The sequence below is a fragment of the Sinocyclocheilus anshuiensis genome, unplaced genomic scaffold (assembly GCF_001515605.1).
Source record: "Sinocyclocheilus anshuiensis isolate Anshui unplaced genomic scaffold, SAMN03320099.WGS_v1.1 scaffold2584, whole genome shotgun sequence".
Taxonomy (NCBI): Eukaryota; Metazoa; Chordata; class Actinopteri; order Cypriniformes; family Cyprinidae; genus Sinocyclocheilus; species Sinocyclocheilus anshuiensis.
The window spans coordinates 286,010-306,163 of record NW_015541360.1 but is presented as its reverse complement, the minus strand read 5'-3'; the positions used below and the strand labels follow the sequence as shown (position 1 = coordinate 306,163).

The 20,154-nt window shown below is 37.4% G+C and overlaps 1 protein-coding gene across 1 annotated transcript in view; it reads left to right on the top strand.

Annotated features, from left to right (window-relative positions):
* LOC107690809 (AT-rich interactive domain-containing protein 4B-like) overlaps positions 1-20,154 on the top strand; it is a 101,540-nt gene that overhangs the window by 77,217 nt on the left and 4,169 nt on the right. Inside the window, exons 16-22 of the mRNA XM_016489224.1 lie at positions 6,164-6,346; positions 9,744-9,828; positions 10,279-10,480; positions 13,689-14,840; positions 16,623-16,733; positions 18,177-18,344; positions 18,428-18,574. Of these exons, the coding sequence (XP_016344710.1) occupies positions 6,164-6,346; positions 9,744-9,828; positions 10,279-10,480; positions 13,689-14,840; positions 16,623-16,733; positions 18,177-18,344; positions 18,428-18,574 (2,048 nt within the window). The remainder of the gene's footprint in view (positions 1-6,163; positions 6,347-9,743; positions 9,829-10,278; positions 10,481-13,688; positions 14,841-16,622; positions 16,734-18,176; positions 18,345-18,427; positions 18,575-20,154) is intronic.

Sequence of the window (20,154 nt, the reverse complement as noted above, 5' to 3'; positions counted from 1 at the left end):
GGGGGGGGTCGATGTGAGGGCTCATGTTCATAGTCTTCCTCTCATAAGATTGCGTAATGCTGAATTTTCATGAACAGCAATGTTTTTGGTTTTATGTCAATGTTTTATGATACATGATATACAGTATTATATTTGTTTTAACTGTATAATTTTGCAGTTTAAATAATATTCATGAAAAATGTAATGAAATTAATAAATTATAATCATTATTCAGCTAAAAATAATGGAATAAATAAAAGCACAAGTTGTTGGAAAGTATGTATAAGGTGTCAATTATAAGTACTGTGTTAAAGCTTATAATAGCACCAATTGAATCAACACAAACAACATTTCTGAGGAAAAATATTAACTATAAGTAAGCTTACACTTATTCTTAGTTAGATCCACTATTGTATGCTGTTGCCGTATGGCAATATATCACAAAGTACCTTAAAATAATTTTTTTTTTCCAAAATTTTTTACAGCACTTCAAGTTAAGCCATTCTTAGAAAAGAAAATTATTTAAATATTTTTTTCTATAGGTCTATCATAATGCGTGCGGTAGAGGGTTAAGTAAAAAATTCGAATTTAGTTTTTCAGCCATTTTGTCAGCCCTACTCTGAAGGAGATCATCATAGGAGAGAGAGAGAAACAGAGACAAAAATGAGATCAGTGCAAGACAGGTGAAGATGGAGGGATTTTCAACCCAGGCTCATTCGAAATTCGTGCTTCTAAATACATTACTGCAGCACCATTATCACGTACCTTACTTCACGTTTCGCGGCGCTAAAACCCGGGTTCAATATGTGACCCTGGCACGTCTTTGTTACGTTGATATTGGGGCTGGGACAATAAATCGATGCATCGCGAATCGAGAAATGATTCTGCATCGATTCTGAGATTTTCCGAAGGCATCGCGATTCTCTCTTGAATCGATTCTGAGCTTAGTTTTTAACAGCAGATGCTTTAGAAATAGCCGTATTCTGCTTGCTTCCAGTTCCTTACACATGCACCATTTAAACCTAAAATAATCATTCAAAAAGTTCGAAAAGGTTGACGCGAATTACAAGGATGTCCACAGTGGGCTGTGTTTACATTAATCTTGCATCATAAAAGCATAAAAGCCGATGTGCAAGTACATTTAACCACTTACATTACTCAGCCGAATGCACAAGTGCTCTTCTTCGTGAGCATTTGAGTGAGCGGTTAAAAACTAGTCTAGAGCGCCATCTGCTGTTAAAACTAAGCTCAGAATCGATTCGAGAGAGAATCACGATGCATTCCGAAAATCGATTTATTGTCCCAGCCCTAGTTGATGTAGGCACGAATTGCTGTGTTTGTATTATGTATTACGGTGGTTCATAATTAAAATATCCAGGGAGTGTCGCTAAAAGTTAATGCTGTATCGTGTTGGAAATATCCCCTACACCAAACCCAACCCTAAACCTAACCGATAGTGTTAGCAAAAGTGATATAAAAAAATGCATTTGTCGATGCAGCTGTGCTATTTGAACTTCCTTATGCGGATTTGAGCTGTTTTGTTGAACCGTATTTTCACGTTGTTCGTACCAAAGCTCTTCATCACTCAAGTGCAACGCCGAGTTAGAAAACTCAAACTGCATATGAAGCTAGATGTGTGACGCTAACCTTCAAATTCATCAGTTTTCAAATCGCGCAGGATATTAAAATTGTTTTGAATTCATAACATAATATTCCTCAAGTAATAATGCGAAAATTAGGCTTTATTAATCGAATCTGTGGACCTGCAAATCATACTTTGTGTGAAAAGGAATAAAAGTTGTGGGAGTTTTACTGCCTCTAGTGTTCATTTCAACTGGAAACTGCAAGCGATTCGTAATGTATAAGTACGTTTTTTGAGTTTTGCAGAAATGTAGGTAGAGCCTATGTTGGAGATTTTGGTAGTGCAGAAAAAACATGAGAGGAAGAAGAGGGACGAAGAGTCAAGTCACCTTTATTTCTATAATGCTTTTATACAATGCAGATCATTTCGAAATGGCTTCTCTGAAATAAACAGGAAAATAACAGAATCAGTGATGCAAAGTACTTCAAATATGAGACAAATTCAGATTCTGCTGTAAAGAAGCGCTGAAAACAATATTCAGCTCAATAACTGTAAAGTTCATCAATTATGAAACAAGTTAAATTTAGCTATAAGCAGCTCTACAGAAGACAAAACTAAGGAAGATTGAGTGAGAAATGTACAAAAAAGTGAGAGCTGCTCTTAGACTTTGTTCAGGCAGAAGTATTTTTGCTATGTGTGACTCAAAAGTTGTTGTTAGGGATGGAATGATTACATCGATCGATCATGAAAGCACTTAAAAAATTGTGACCTCAGTTTTTGTGGAAATATTTCACTGATTTTATTCGTGGATGTTCTCTGGCGTGAGCAGGACGGATGAGACGTTGAAGCCAAGCATGATGGCCTTTATGAAACTGCATGTTGGCCGAAGCATTTGCTCTTTAGCTTGCTTTCTCTCTCTACACCTTTTGTATCAAATGTATCAACCGAAAAAAACTCAGTTCTTATTTTCCATTGCACTGGACAATTTATTTGTCCGCTGTCTGTTTGAAATTGTTATTTAAATGATCTGTATCATGTGACTCAATTCCTGTGAATTTTCTGTAACTTTTGTTATAGAATATAACATATTACAGCCACTATATCACAGCTAGCTTGTGATGGAATAAAGACAGTAATTAAATTTCATCAGATTGAATTTCTTTACAATAAGATTCAAAACCTGGTAGACAAGGCTTTTACAAGCTTTATAAAGAAGTGTCTTCTGCTCACCAAGGCTGCGTTTATGTGATCAAAAATACAGTAAAAATTGTGAAATATTACTATAATTTAAAAAAACTGTTTTGTGATTTAATATATTTTAAAGGGGTCATATGATGTTGCTAAAAAGTATTAATTTGTCATTATAAACGTCTTTTCTGTCACTTTTGATCAATTTAATGCATCCTTTATGAATAAAAGTATTAATTTCTTAGGGGAAAAAAACTGATGTAACTGACTACATTTCTCCAAAAGTCAGTAGAACCGGAGGTTGAATCTGAATTATTTCTGCACTGTTTTTGTGTTCACTGTTTTCTAGTCAAATCTGGGATTTGGGTGTTTTAGGTTTTGTTTTGCACTATTCAGGTGTGACTTTGAAGCGATGGACTGACTAGTTGAGCTCTACCACTGCTGCCCTTCGCTATTTAAAGTGTTTCCTGACGCTTTCTGCTCTCTCATATCATGCTTTTAGTGTTCTGCTGTGATGTTTTGAGATGTTCTGTGGATGAAAACAGACCCTGATGCTGAGATCATGTGGAGATTTGTGTCTGGTTAGGGTTGGGAATTGAGAAGCTGTTCTAAGAAACACTCTTAAAAATAAAGGTTCCAAAGGGGGTTTCTGCAGCAAAGCCTCAGAAGAACCATTTCTGGTTCCCCAAAGAACCTTCCAGTGAATTCTTAAAAGAACCTTTTTTCTTAGTGTGAAAAACATTTTCAAAGTTCTTCAAAGAACTTTTACTTTTAAGAGTGTAATGGAATTATATAAGACTATTGTTCTATTATTGTGTCATTAATGGTTCTTCATCTTATAAGCTATAGAATTGATTTGGTTTAATGGCTTACTCACTTTACTCACTTGCAGGTGTTTAGTCACGTTGAACTCTGAACTAACTCAACAGTACTAACAGAATCATGAAACATTTAAAGGAATAGTTCACCCAAAAATGAAAATTTGCTGAAAATGTCCTCACCCTCAGGCCATCCAAGATGTGGATGAGTTTGTTTCTTCATCAGATTTGGAGCTGTTGTCTCTCACATCAAAATCCAGCCACGTATTTGTTTAGAGCTGTTTTGGCTTGATCTGTGCAGATTTCTCTCCTGATTCAGACCAGAACACTTTTACACTGGAGGAAGCGTGATTATGGAGTTTAGTTAAAAACACGTTAATGATGGATTTGTTTCTCACAAACAGGCAGCTTTTGTCTTCTCCAGATGTTAACTGATGGACTGGAGTGGTGTGGATTACTTGTGGATTATTGTGATGTTTTTATCAGCTGTTTGGACTCTCATTCTGACGGCACCCATTCACTGCAGAGCATCCATTGCTGAGACACTGATGCAATGCTACATTTCTCCAAATCTGATGAAGAAACAAACTCCTCTGTACATCTTGGATGGCTTGAGGGTGAGCACATTTTCAGCACATTTTCATTTTTGAGTGAACTACTACTTTAAGAAACCAGAACCAAAATGGAATCACAACCATTAAATTTCTAACGATTCCCTCCTCTACTGCTGGTCTTAAGTTCATAAATTAAATCTGGTTGCATTGACTCAACTTGAATGCCTTTTGAGATTAAACTTGCCTAACTAATCCAGTCTTCTTGAGTTAGCTGGTCTTCGTAGATGCTTTTCGCCGCCGTCTCAACGATCATCCTGCAGTGGTGGTTTTCCAATGATGCTTCCCCCCTCCATTTTCTGTATTGTTTTGCTCAGAGTGAATCAAATAACTATGTGGAACCAGGGTCCTGCCTTGTCCCAGCTCAGTCGTTGCATCACTAGTTGAGTTGTCTGCTGCTAACTAACCAGGGTTGTCTCTCGGTAGAGCTATCCACACTATGTAGTCATTACACACGGCGGAGCGGTAGGGTTCAGTGTGCTAACTGTCTAATGTGGCTTCTTCTCTGCTCTCTAACGTGATTGTGATTTGCCCCTTGCTGAGCTTCGCTGTGCCTCTCGCTGCACTCTGACCCTTTCCCTGTCACACGCACACATCCTGAACTCAAGTTCAAAGTCACATTTGAAATATCTTTAAGGTTAGAAAACTCATTTACTCACCCTCATGTTGGTCCAAAGCCGTATGACTGACTTTCTTCTGTGGGACACTAAAGGAGATGTTTAGCAGAATGTTCATGCTGCTTGTTCATATAGTGACTGACCGCAGACTGTCAAGCTCCAAAAAAACCCCAAAAAACACCATAAAGGTAATTTTAAGATCTTTATGATTTTGAGGACTTTTGTACAGTGTTTGGCTGGTTAGCATGAATAGTTATTCCCTACTAGTAGATGCAGTAACTACACCAAAATGCATCTTTCTCCATTTACAGCCAGTTAAAAGTGGCTGTGCACTTTTTGCAAGCAGCATATTAATTGATAATATTTCATGGTATTATTGTAGATGTTTCACCAGTCTCCAGTTATTTATTAATGTTTTATATTTTTTTATATTATGTATATTTGCAACAATAAATCAATACATAATTAGGTAATAGTGAAACATCTATATATTTTGTATATAAAAAATGTAGATGCGTCACTAGTGTACAATTATTTATTAATTGTAAAAAAAAAAATGTATTTGAGAATATATTTAACGTTTTATATAATACATTAAATAACTGGATACTATATGTACTATATGTATATGTAGATACTATATGTACTATAAGATGTTTAATTAGTATACAATTATTTACTTAAAGTATTTAATTATAATAATAATAATTTTTATTTTTTATATATATATTTTTATAAATGATGATAATATTTTATTAACTGAATATACAGTGGTGGACAAAACTATTAGAACATTAGTATTTTAACCAGCTAAAAAGTGGTTTTAAGTCAGTTATTTCAATCTTTTAGTTTTGGGCATTTAAAGTGTGGAAAGTAAACAACAGCTTAGTATACAAAATACATTGGCTTCAGAATACATGGATGTAGTGCACAGATTGCATGTAGCTTTTTTATTTATTTCAGTACTTTTTGGATCTTGACAGCTACTGGACACCATATGCTTTCAAAAAAACAGCTTGGAAAACTTCTGACATGTTCCACATAAGAAATACAGCATGAGGGTGAGTAAGTGATGACAGAAGATACATTTTTGGGTGAAACATTCCTTTTAAACAGGCAGTAGTTCTCAGTATACCAGGTTGAGGTTCAGACAGCCGGCTGATGACCCCATAATGTCTTCCTCTGATAATCTCATCCTATCGGGAGGATTGCTAGACTTATCCGACAGGGAAAGATGAGGATAATTAGATTCCAGAAGCACTAGGCTGAGACAGCGAGCTCACTTTGGGGAGGGTTTTTTGGGGAGGGCAGTCGGGGGGGAAAGTCTAGTGCCAGGAAACAGGAAGTACTGAATTGTCTTTCTTGCAGGGATGTCAGCAGTCAGGAGTGGGAGGAAGGGGAGGAGTTTGAGTGTTACCCTCCTGGGATGAAGGTGCAGGTGAGGTATGGGCGAGGCCGCAATCAGAAGACGTACGAAGCCACTGTGAAAGAGTCAGACCTGGAGGGGGGAGAGGTGCGCTACCTGGTGCACTACTGTGGCTGGAACATCAGGTAAGGCAGGACCCTGGGAACTCAAGCCTAATCTGTTTGCATTTACGAAAAACCTGGTAGCCCCAATCAGATTATGGTAATGGAGTCAGAAAGTCTGCAGGGATTGAGAGTTTTTAGTAGGCCAAAACCCAAAATCAAGCTTTTTAGCTCTTCCATTTGCATTGCAATGAAGTCAGTGGGTTTTTGAATGGGTTTTTGGTTAAATGTCTGAAATAAAGCCAGTGGTGAACAAAAGCTCAAGACATGTTCACATTGTTTTTGTAAGCCAAAACCCAGAAACAAGGAATTTTAGCTCTTCTGGATCCATCATCCTGAAGTCAATGGGTTTTTGGCAAAATGTCTGTAATAAGGTCAGTGGTGAACACAAGCTCAAGATATTTTCATGTTTTTGTAGGCCAAAACCTAAAAAAGTGTATTTTAGCGCTGCCAATAGCATCGTCTTGAAGTCATTTGTTATTTATTTTATTTTTTTTAATGGGTTTTTGGTTAAATATCTGATATAAGGTTTGTCGTGAACATGATCTCAAGGTATTTTCACATTGTTTTTGTAGGCCAAAACCCAAAAACAAACATTTTAGCACTTCCATTTTCATCGTCCCAGTGTCATTGGGTTTTTTAATGGGTTTTTGGGTAAAAGCCTGAAATAAGGTCTGTTGTGAATATAATCTAATTTTCACATAGTTTTTTTTAGGCCAAAACACAGAAATAAGCATTTTAGCACTTCCGGTTCCATTGACTCAAAATAAGTAGGTTTTTGGTTAAATGTCTGAAATAAGGCCGCTGGTGAACAGTTTCACTCTCGACACAAACTGCATCAGTAATGCCACCTTGTGAGGTTTTTTAGAAGATTTTACAGTTGCTAACAAGTAGTTAAACGGCGCTACAGAGGTTGTCGGGGACATTAAACGTCATCAAACGAACAGGAAAACTCATCTACTCGTGTTTATCTGGCAAACTATTCTATCTCAAACTTTCATTGAAAATGTTTTAAATAAAAAGAGTTGTCGAAACTCAATGGTGGTGTTGTTGATGTCATGCGACTATGCTGTTGTTCGTTTATAGCCTACGTTTAGCTTTTTACTTCTGCTGATTGTGTTGAGGCTTCAAAATGTGTTCATTTGTGAAGATCAGCATGAGCAAAATGCGTAAGAATCAAACTCTTGTTGGTATTTTCTGCAATTATCCAAGAGCCAATGGAAAAATCCTATTGGGTTTTTGTCGGTGGAACTAGGTTGACGCTAACTTACAGGTCAGCCTACAAAAATACATCATTGCTGCTGCGCTGTATTGCTGCTTGATGGACACATCAAGTGACCGACCACAGCTTTTTTTGGTTTTAACATGTGGAAATGTGTTTAAATAATCATTTCTGCCCATCCAAAAGTAATAAATACTAGGGATGCATGATATTATCGGACCGATATCGGAATCGGCCGATAATGGCTTTTAATGTAAATATCGGCATCGGCCCGATATGAAAAATTAAGCCGATATGTCTTGCCGATAAGAGGAATAGGTTAACTCACATGTGCTCAGGGTGTGCTAGCGATTACATCACGTCAGCAGTGTGACTCATTTTTGAAGCAAAGTTTTGCCTGAATGGTGATTGGATTCATTGTTTTGGATCACTGCATTTAAACTGAGAATGCATGTACAGAATGACGCTTCGGTGTGTGATATGGTAAACAGTAATAGCATGTGCAGCGGGAGCAGCGGCAGCCTCCCCCGGGTCCTAATGCCCGTTCTGTAAGGAGTTTTAATTCCGTATGGGGCGCTGTTGGCCTACTTTTAATAAAATGAAAGTAAAATACACAAATAACATTTAGACTGTTTCTGATTAAATAAAGCAGTAATTGATGTCATAAAATCATGAGTATGTTTTGATTTAAAGGTCAGAAGCTATAGCTTACATGAACAAAAAAAATCACAAACATGACACTTGTAAATTAAAAAATATTATATACGGATTTATTCATTAATGTGTAATATGTTATATTTTTTAAACAAAGTATGAGCTCTAAAAGATTTTCAGAAACTCTTTTGCTTTAGACCATTTACAAATGTTAAATCTTAAAATAAAATGTTAAGGTTACTACTGCATCTTTCTGAAAAAAGAAATGCAGCGATTGATATATAGTTTATTTATCGTTATTTTCAAAGCTTCAATGTACTGTCATTATAAAAGAACTTCATTATTGTTTATTTAATTCTAACAAACTTGTTAAAAACTAACCAAGATTAAAAATAATTGCTTATAATTTCCACACAGGAGAGACTTGGTGTTGTTTCCAAACAAAAGGAAATATATCGGCTATCGGCCAAAAAGAGTTGAAAAATATCGGCAAAAATCCAATATCATGCATCCCTAATAAATACTGATTGTTTCACAGATCTAAGTCCAAAAACAAAGCAGAATTTGCACTTCTGCTCATCGATATTTATTTTACTACCAAGTTCCTTTCAGAGATTTGATGCACTAACCTGGAAAACGTGGTAATTTTTTGCAGTTACTTCTTCCTAAGCATTTATAATTTCAAACTGGTATTTTGTGAACTCGACTTGGTTTCCATCCTTGCCAGATTGAGGAGGTGCTTTCTAGTTTCACGTGTCGTCTTGCGGAAAATGTTCAGCTTAGTGATAGACTGATACAGCCTCTTGTCATCTTTAAAGAATGTTTCTGGGTGGTTTATAGAAATAAGTCAGGTGTGCATTTGATACTTGACACATTAAAGACTTTTTGACTTCTTTTCTGCATCTGAGAAGATGATCAGAGACGAATGGATCGTGAAAGTACGTTCACACTTGTAGTCATTTGTACTCAGCAGCAATGGCCGGTATGAGGAGGTGGATCACGTGAACTCAGGGTTCGGTCCGTTAGCATTCCCATTCATCTCAAGGGCAGTTCTTCAGTTGCCATATGAAACCGAAGTACACAATCTTCTTCATTTTAGTTCTGAGTGTATGTTTTTTCCTTCCAACTCTCATTGAAAAGGAATGATTATGGTTGCTTTGCCATTGCAAATTGCTGTCAGTATGAACAACCCTTAAAACTAGAACATGTCATCATGACATACTCAGGTTTTTCTTCTCAGACTTGGATTTGAGTGTGTGTTGTGTGGACATTTCTGACAAAAATAGCAGAGCAGCATCTTCTGAAGACCTTGTTGCAGCTTTGGTGCTTTACACTTGTCATGTTGTCTCTTTCGCAGCATTTTATGTTTATGGTGCATTTGTTCTCTTGATTGTGACTTTATATCTTGCAGTTGTGACTTGTGCAATCAATGTAATATCTCATTATTTGTACATTGCATCTCGCATTTGCAACAAAAGAGAAGGTTTTGTGAGTTTTGGAGCCATATTATTTAGTAAATGTTGACCAATCTGCCTCTCTTAACAGGTATGACGAGTGGATCAAAGCTGATAAGATTGTCAGGCCAGCCAATAAGAACGTCCCTAAAATAAAGCACCGCAAAAAAATAAAGGTATAGTCTGATTTCCTTAAGGAGATTTTCTTTTCTTTTTTTTTTGTTCAGCATACTTAAAAGTTAGCGGTCTGTAAGACTTTATAAAATTTTTAAATGTCTCTTATCTTCACCAAGGCTGCATTTATTTAATCAATAATACAGATCATTCTAATATGCTGATTTGCTGCTCAAGAAACATTTCTGATTTTTATCAGTGTTGAAAACAGTTGTGCTGCTGAACATTTTATATTTTTGTGGAAACCATGATACATTTTATTATTACTTTGAACAGAAAGTTCAAGGAACAGCATATATTTGTGGTTTGATCAATTTAATGCATCCTTGCTGAATAGAAGTATTAATTCCTTTCAAAAAAATCTTGCTGACTCCAAATCCAAGTGTATTCTTTATGCATATTCATATTTAGAGAGGTTGCATTGTTAATTTGCTGTTTTTGTTTAATCACAGAATAAAGCAGAACAAGAAAGAGACCGAATAGAGAGACTGACAGACAGAGAGGATCTTCCTTCACCCAAAAATCGCATCAACCGATTGTCCAAACCAAACTCTGGCAGTGATGCTTTCTCCACGAAGGAGTATGGCGATGAAGGAAGCCAGCAGACGCCTGTCAAGCCCATTGAGATCACATCCATTCTCAACGGCCTCCCAGGTACCTTTACATTCACACTGCTTAATTACAAGTCTTACTTGAAGGTGAAGTGTGCAATTTTTCAATGCTAAAATACTTCCTTGTGTTCAGAGTCACTATACGACAGTCATTAGTAATTTGACTTCCTAAAGAGTTAAAAAAAGAAATGTATAATATATGATTTAGGTACACAACATTGCACGAACAAAATGTTTCAACGCGATTGCAATGCGATTTTATACAATTGTAGTTCAATAAACAAGAAGTTAAAATTAAGTGACTTACATTTTAGACACAATATTGACTCTTTTTGCTCAATTTCGCTGATGAAAATAATTCCAATCAAAGCCACAGCAGAACGGTTTTGAAATGAATCCACGTTTTGAACGAATCAAGTGAGTCAATGATTCAGTAACCCATTCATATGGCCTGTTTACACCTGGTCACTTCATGTGTTTTTTCTGATCGGATAGCTATCCGATTGTGAAAAGACCAGGTTTAAATGCCCTCCGAAACGCATTCGAGACGGATATAAATCCGATCGTAATGAGGAAAAAAAATTAACTTAAATGATTTTAGCAAATGGCTGCAATATAACAAAGAGTGAAAAATTTAAGGGGGTCTGAATACTTTCCATACCCACTGTATGTAAATTTTACTCCTCCCAAAATGTTAAAATAATAAACGTGTGAGAGCGTGTTATAGGCTATATGACATTATATGACTGCACTAATGCAACACGCATTATCTCTTGAGCAAGCCGACGCGCAAACTGCCGCGAATGAAACAAAGTAAGACGCAGACAGTCAACACACAATCATCTTCATTAAAAGTAGTAAGACAAACTTATCTTTCCAGTGCTGATGCCGCGCGCTCTCCTATTGCGGTCTTTGATCTTGAAATGAGCTGATAATTAATAAAATGCAGCGCTTATCTTTTGATTTTGTTGACGTGAACTCCGTTAAATTTAAATATAGTGCGGGAATTGAAGATCGGATTTAAATCCGTTTTGCGACGACACATTTATGTGGCCAAGTGTAAATGGAAACGTTTTAACAAATCAGATAGATATCCGATCAGTGAAAACACATGAAATGACTAGGTGTAAACAGGCCCATAAAGACAGTAGTCACTTGCCTCGTTTCTGAATGAATCAGCCGTTTGAACGAATCTGTTGAATGAAGGACTAAATGACTCACTCATTCAAACAGTCATTTGCCGCCACCTACTGGTTTGGTTTCATATTTAAAACTATCATTGCATTTTTCCCCAACGTTTCTTATTTGTATGTTTAAAAATATTTTAAGCATTAATCATATAAAATTCTTTATGCATTCTAAATTTTGCAGTGTAAATGCATTTATAGCACCTCAGCTTCATCAAACAGTCTGTGTAAATATATCTAATGCCACTTCAGATGCAGCTTCTATGTTTGCTGCAGTGGAAAGATGCAGTTTGTTGATACTGATTTCATTTGAATGGTAACAGCTGTACAGTTTCTTATTATTCAAACTGAATTAATTGAAACAATATAAGAATTTGTCGTGAAAGATGACACATTTAATAAGGACAGTGAAAAATGACAATTTAAGACACATAGTGGGAAAAGACATCTGTTTTGTTATATACAGCTACTCCTTTTCAGTTAGTTGTTATTTCTATCTCTTTTCTAGTCACAGAGTATTATTTTGAGAATTGTTTACATGAGAGAACATCTGTAACTTTGTCCATATTGGGGGAATTGTAATGTTTCATAATTTTGCATAAAAAAGTATAGATTTTTGTTTGTATATGCTGTCAATTATAGTTTTTAGAAAGAAAATCAGAATTGGCAAAAATCGGTATCGGCTGGTTAAAATCGGAATCAGCCAAGAAAATTGCAATCGGTGCATCTCTAACTGTGATGCTTTCAAAACAGTCTGTTTCAGCGGATTAACTTCTGAATCAACCAATCACATGAGTCTTATGGGCTGGACTATCTATATGTACAGTACATCGCTAGCATTTGGGAAACCTCTTTGGAAAAGTTGTTGTTATTGTTCTTGTCGTTGTCTCTGTTCGTGTTTTGTTCCACTAGTGGCTGAGAAATGGCAATTTTTAAACTTGAAATTTTTTTTTTGAAAAGTCTCATTTATTTATTTATTTATTTATTTATTTATTTATTTATTGCCTATTTACACCACCATTCAATTCCGTTCCATTCATTCATTTTTTTTTTTTAAGAAATTAATACTTTAAATAAGCAAGGATGCTTTAAATTAATTATGACTGACGCTAAAGACATGACATGTAAGATTCTTTATGTAAGATAATTTTTTGGGAAAATTAATACTTTTATTCTTCAAGGACGCATAATTGATCAAGTGAATATAAAGACATTTATAAAGTTGCAAAATGTATCATGATTTCCACAAAAAATATGAATCAGCACAACTGTTTTCAACACTGATAATAATAAATGATAATAATAAATGACAAATATTAATGACAAATATTTTCGTGAGCAGCAAATCAGTATATTAGAATGATTTCTGAAGATCATGTGACACTGAAGACTGGAGTAATGATGCTGAAAATTCAGCTGCGCATCACAGAAATAAATTACATTTTAACATATTCTCATAGAAAACAGCTATTTTAAATTGGAAAAATAGTTCACAATATTTCTGTTTTACTGTATTTTTGATCAAATAAATGCATCCTTGGTGAACAGAAGAGATTTCTTTTAAAAAAGTAAAAACATTTAAATTAAAATCTTACAGACCCCACACTTTTGGACGTTAGTATATGCAGTTTCATCAACTAGAAAATGTTGGTGGTTGGATTTCTAACACTTGCAATAAAATAAACATTAACTGAAAAAAAATTATTATTTCATATAGTTGTTTCTCTTTTTTTTTTAAGTTGAAGTACTAAAATAACTAAAATAAATACAAAATGAAACAAACTAAATAAAACTAAAACTGAATTAAAATCATATAGACATAAAAATGACAAAAACAAAATTACTAAAACTTTATTAAAATAAAAAATACAATCTATTTCAAAATATTAACTAAAATAGTAACTAATAGTAAAATATTAACAAACTTTAATAGTATATCAATGATACTAAAATAAAATTGCATGAACATTCATTGACCAAAAGGTGTGGGAAACCTGTTTCAGTTGTCTAATTTAGCACTGGAGCAGAGCTAATGTTTTAGTGCCATCCCTCTGTTTCCCACAGGCTCTGAAAGCTCCACAGACGACAGTGAGCGAGAAGACGATGGTGACGCTGATCACGACGAAGAGGATCATCCAGGAGCACGAGCGAGCCTTCGGAAAGCAGGTCTTCCAGAGCGCCCGATTACGCCAAAGCACTGGGAGAGCGGAAGTCCGTCTGAAGCCTTTAAAGCTCCCGCGGTCGCAGACGAGGGGCCGAGTGTCCAGGACAGCCCCCAAACAGGCAAGAGAAAGGGCCAATTTGAGGTGGAGCTCGAAGGTTCTGGCGGCAGAAGAAAAAAGGCACAAGGTCAAGGCGAACGCGCTTTGAAAAGCCCAGTGAAAGGCAAAACTAGAAGCAGCAGAGGAGGCGATTGGCTGCCAAGTAGTTCGCCCAAAAAGTTAGAAGAACGAGGCCCGGTGGAGGATAGAGGCGCTCAATCGTGTAGCAGCTCTGAAGACGAAGCAGATTTTCCAACAGAACCACAAACCAAGGAAGAACCAAGAGGAAACCCCAAAACCAAGGGCTCGCCTTCAAAGAAATACAACGGAGTGAAGGAGAAGAATAAAAGCGGGCGTTCGGGATTCTGGGAGATCCCGGAGAAAAGAGCCAAAATATCCACAGGGATTGAAGAAAGGTCGCCTGGCTGTCGTACCAAAGGCCAGAAGGACGTGTGGTCCAGTATCCAAGTTCAGTGGCCCAAGAAGACCCTAAAGGAGCTGTTTTCGGACTCTGATACCGAGGCGGCCAACTCACCTCCGCCCACCGTAACGGCTCCGGACGAGCCCTGCATCGAACCCTCCCGGGACGAGGAGGTCGCCGAGGACAAGCTGCAGGAGCATCCGAGCAGCGGCACCAATTCGGTCCTCAACACTCCTCCGACTACGCCGGAGTCGCCCGCCGAGGTCCGAGCGCCGTCGCCGCCCGCCAGTCCTCCAGCTGTCTCTTCACCGACAGGAGCTCTGATGGAGGAGCAGGCGGGGGGGCGCAGCGAGTCCGACAGCAGCACGGTGGAGGTGGAGAGCTTGGGTGGAGAAATCCAGGAGATTCCTCAAGAAGAGGGGGCAGGTTCCCCTTCCAAGGCCTTCGATGGAAACCTGTCGTGCAACAGTAACAGCAACTGTAGCCTCACGCTAAGCAACTGCAGCCAGCAGGAGAGCGAGCAGAAAAATAAAGGTACGTACTGTCGCCTACATCAGTGGTTTCAAACGTTTTATGCCAAGTACCACCTCAGAAAATATTTGGTACAGTATAGCGTAGTAGGCCTAACTATTCAGATACAGCTCTGCACAGTTAAAAAAAGAATATTTGTTGTTGTCAGCCACTTTAACATTGTAAATACACAGTTTGAATATTAACACTGCACTGTGCTTACATACAGGTAAATAAAAAAATTAAATAATGATTAAATTAAAATTACCTAAAAGTTAAATAAAAACTGTACCGTACTCAAATGTAAAAAAAATTATAAATAAAGATTAAATTGAAATGTATTGTGTTTTAACATTAATTTATATTTAATTTAGTGATTCCTCTGCGTACCACTAGAGGGAGCCTGAGTACCACTGGCCTACATCATATGCATGTTTCTGAAGCCCAAAGTATACTTCACTTAGGGCTGTGCAATTAATCGAAATACAGTTTCGATTTCGGCTTCCAACGATTATGAAAATCCAATAATCGAGATAAAACGATTATTGTGCCCCATTCCCATTCCTCCTCTTTCCAGCGGTGCGGTTTCACTCCTACATAAAAGCCCAAACTTAACGTGCAAATCAGTAAAATCATGAAATGTGATTTTCGCAAAATAAAAAAACGTGCTTGATTTATTAATGGTTATTAGATATGTGCGTGTTCGGTGCAATGCGCTCCGACATGGAGCAGAACACGGACATGTAAAGTAAACTTTTAGCTTAAACTGCGTGCCTAAATGGTCAAATACACGCAGAAATGTGTCAAAATGCGGTGCTTAGTGATTATTCATGTAAACACTCGTCAGTTTTGGCTTAAGATTTCACTTATCACATAAACAGAGTAAGGAGGGATGACTGAGGATGATGGCGAATGATTTACAGATCCTGAGCACCACTGACAAGCATCTGATCTTGTAAAATGTGTGTTAAGTACTGCCGCTGTAGTTTACACAGTGCAAGTGCAATCGCAAATCTCGAAAGTGAAAGTAAAAAGCGATCGTGCATGCGAATATATTAATAGCGGCTCCCTGATGCCTGCATTTTATATACAGTATAATTACGCAACGATATAACTGCGAGAGACAGTATTGAAATATGACCTTCTATGTAGATATCAAAGAACAATTTAAAATATTGTATCAATGCATTCTATGTCACCTTTAATTATTTTCAATTATTTTTGAGGATGGTAAATTTGACATCGTTCTCTCTTCTGACTGCCGTTATCAGTCTCTCTCAATTTTTTCCTTTTTTTTTTGAGAGTCATAAACACTATCGTGGAGTTTTTCGTTTGCTATTTGAGCAAATGGGAATGCAAAAAATATATTTGTGTATAGTTATATTGTGAAGTTAACCCAACTATGACGACTTCCGCTGCTGAGAAACCTGGAAATGTGAAAAAGTACGCATGTACTTTAAGCGCACCACCCGATTTTTGTAACCATGTGTACGTTTACGTGCCGGTCGCACATGCACATTGACTTGGTTTTGCACTAATCAATTGTTCCACAAGGTGGCAACACTGGCCCAGGCCGCTGTTTCACAGTAGAAAAACTAAAGAGACGGAATCACAACAATAACAAAATAGCGGAGACTGCAACAACAACAGACGGCCGCTTTGAGAAGTGCTTGTATGAGAGGGTTATGAGTTAGCAGCTACTTTAATTTAAAAGCGTTTGGGCTGGGCGATATGGTGTGTTGTGAATATTCTTTGAACCTTGACCAAGAAATGCATTTTCTCACTGAGTTCTCATCTGTCTCACAGCCTCATCCAGTCAGAAGCGGCACAAGGAGTCTCAAGGCGGCGGAGCATCAAAGAAACACAAGCGCAGTCATAAAAACCTGAGCTTACATCCCAAGAAGAACCGCAAACCAGGTAACAGAAATCGACATCTGCTTGAAGAGCTTTTTCATAGATGTCAGTGGAGCGTTGATAAGCTTCAACACAATTGCTCAAGAGCTTTTTTCTACAAAAAGCGGCTCCTGTGTAATTCAGTCCTTCTCTAGTCCTTCCAGTCTTTTATTCCTGCAGAGATGTGAGCGTGTTCAAGTGTCTCTGCACATCCATTTCTTTAGCGTTTCGAGTGTGTATTGCAGCAGTGTAGCATCGTTCTGTAAATCAGCTGTGATGAAAAGCTGGAGGAGTTCAGTGACTTCAGTAACTCACTTTAAGTGATGGCTTTTGTTTCCAAATGAAGTTATGGTTTGCGCACACTCAGTAAAAACAGATACCTAAGGTTTGGTTTTCTTACACTGAAGTCCTCTCAAACCACTTTCAGTTGACCCAGATATAAGCTGTGTGGAGTACGAGTCTAGTTCTCTTTGCATTCACACTGAATCTGAACATGAATGTGAACTCTCAGCACCCTTTTCTCTCGCACTGTGTTTTGGTTAGATTATTGTAATGTAATATTAATATTAGGGCTGCATTATTTGGAAACGTAACATGCGCCAATAATCTTCCCATACCTGTAATAAGAAGTGCTTATCAAAAAAAGGGAAGGTTTAAGGACTCCCTTTGTTTTGTTTTTTGTTTGTTTGTTTTTTTTCATCAAAATGAAAGTTTGATGGTTTAATGTTTGAAAATGAAGCTGAAAAAAAAGTTTGTAAATTAATTTCACAATTGTAATGTAACTTTTTTTTTTTTTTAAATGTTGCAGTGAAATACTCCTATAATAGCATTAATTTATTTATCATTGCTCTTTTGTTGATTTTGATTGCTTCCATTGTCCTCATTTGTAAGTTGCTTTGGATAAATGTGACCCTGGAGCACAAAAGCAGTCATAAGTCGTACAGGTATATTTGTAGCAATAGCCAAAAATACATTGTATGGGTCAAAATAGATTTTTCTTTTATGCCAAAAATCATTAGGATATTAAGTAAAGATCATGTTCCATGAAGATATTTGGTACATCTCCTACCGTAAATATATCAAAACTTAATTTTTGATTAGTAATATGCATTGCTAAGAACTTCATTTGGACAACTTTAAAGGCGATTTTCCCAATATTTAGATTTTTTTGCACCCTCAGATTCCAGATCTTCAAATAGTTGTATCTCGGCCAAATATTGTTATATCCTAACAAACCATACATCAATGGAAAGATTATTTATTCAGCTTCCAGATGACGTATGAATCTCAATTTCAAAAAAATTTAACCTTATGACTGTTTTTGTGGTCCAGGGTCACAAATCGTCTGCTAAATGTAATGTAAAGGCAAATTTAAAATGTTTAAAGTACCATATGAGCTTTCATGAAGAGGTTTCATGTTTGTGATGATCAGTGTTTGTCTCTCCTCTCCTCCGGGTGGCGCTGCAGCCCACAGCAGTGACAGTGAGGACCAGTGTATGAGCGAGAGCACTGCCAAATCCCCCACATCCAAGAGCAGCAGCGAGCTGAAGCGGACGCCCCCCTCAGGCCACAAGTACCACAAACACGGCGATCCGGATCACTCCCACGGCCGGAGCAAGTGGAGCTTCCAGATGAGTAAGTGCCACAGACTGCCACACATTCTCAATGAGAAGAAATTAATGTTTGATGCTGATTCCCTTTCGCTCCTGTCCCTCCAGCGGACCTGGAAAAGATGAGCAGTCTAGAGCGGATAGCGTTCCTTCAGGAGAAACTGCAGGACATCAGGAATCACTACCTCCTGCTCAAATCTGAGGTGGCCTCCATCGACAGGAGACGCAAGCGCATGAAGAAGAAAGAGAGAGAGAGTGAGTGCTTCCACCTCGTGCCTTTATTAATCACCTTGCAATTTGTGTTGGGCAGTATTGTTTTAGCGTTACTTATACACTGATGTAGTATTTATTACTGTTTTGAATGAGGTTTATTAGTATATTTTCAGTTTTCATTTTAATTTTGGTACAAGTTTTAGTTATTTTATGTCATTCTTTTGTCGTTGTTAATTCTATTTATCTATGTATATATTTATTTTTTCTGTTTAGTCTTAATTTATTTGTATTTCTCTGTCAGCTTTAGCAATTTTAGTACTTAAAGTTATTTCAGTTAGTTTCCAAGCCATCATTTCTAATTTTGTTTTATTTATTCTTTTTACTTTTGTCATTTTTAGTAGTTTTTATGTATGTTTCAATTTAATTTTAATATATTTTATTCCCGTGATTAGGGCTGGGTATCGAGTTCGATACTTTTAGGCACCGACCGAAATGCCTCGATACCATCGAGTATCGAAAAACGTCTCGTCGCTCGGTACCAAATTTCGATACCTAAGGGGTTAATCTCATCAGCGTCAGTGAGCCAATGAGCCTGCAGCACTAGGCGGTGTGTTCGACTAGAAGAGGTGCGGCGCAGATCGATCATCCACGAGAGCGATTCGAAAGCGTACGGAGCAGTCTGCTCTCTTTAGCTCTCGTGGTACTGTAATACACCGATCGGTCTGCACAGTCGGTCCGCGTCAAGTCGAACACACCTACTAGTTTACCCCGGTTACACTCAGAGATGTGGCGCACACGTGAGGCTGTAGTGTGAATGCGTCCTAGCCCCCATAGATGTAAGGCTACATTTACACTGGTGCGTTTATTTTTTTAAATGAATACGATCCTCGTCATACTGGCGTTTTCACAGCGTTTCAAGCCGGCTTTCCACTATCTCCGACAAACGACAGACCGGTCATTCAGTCATTCATTTCCAATGGAGAGTAGCGCGGGAGCTGCGTGGAGTTCCGATCATATGCAGATGTCCGTTCATACTAACGTTACACGACCGAAAGCACGTGTTATGTGACCATTCATGCAAACTGTAGCATCATGCTACATAAGACAATAAATAGGATTTATATTCCGCTTTTACTCAAAACTCACTTTAAACCACCATCGAGTGTTTGTAATAACTTCCGATTGCCGTCTAATGTGTGTTTTGGCCATGTAATGTTGCTGAAATTAAATATGTTATTACCTCTGAGTCAGAGCAGCGATCATGGAAGAGAGAACACAAGCAGACAGAGCTGGAAGCTGCTAATGCTCATCAGTAAATCAGTGGAAAATAAATAGAAATCATGATTCTGTCTGAGCTATGCATTTTAACACGAACACTAACTAGTGTAAATGTAGCCTAACAGATGTGTAAACTGAAGACTATTTGAGCTTTATTAAAACTATTTTGCACTGATTTATTGTGTTGGTTACATTTTGTTCCTTTGTGCAGTGGCTCAGGAGATGAGTCTGAGAGACTGTATAAACATCAAGCTGAAAAATAAAACAAAGTTTTTTTGGTAACACTTTACTTGAAGGGGTGTGCATAAGACTGACATGACACCTTCATAATCATGACATGACAC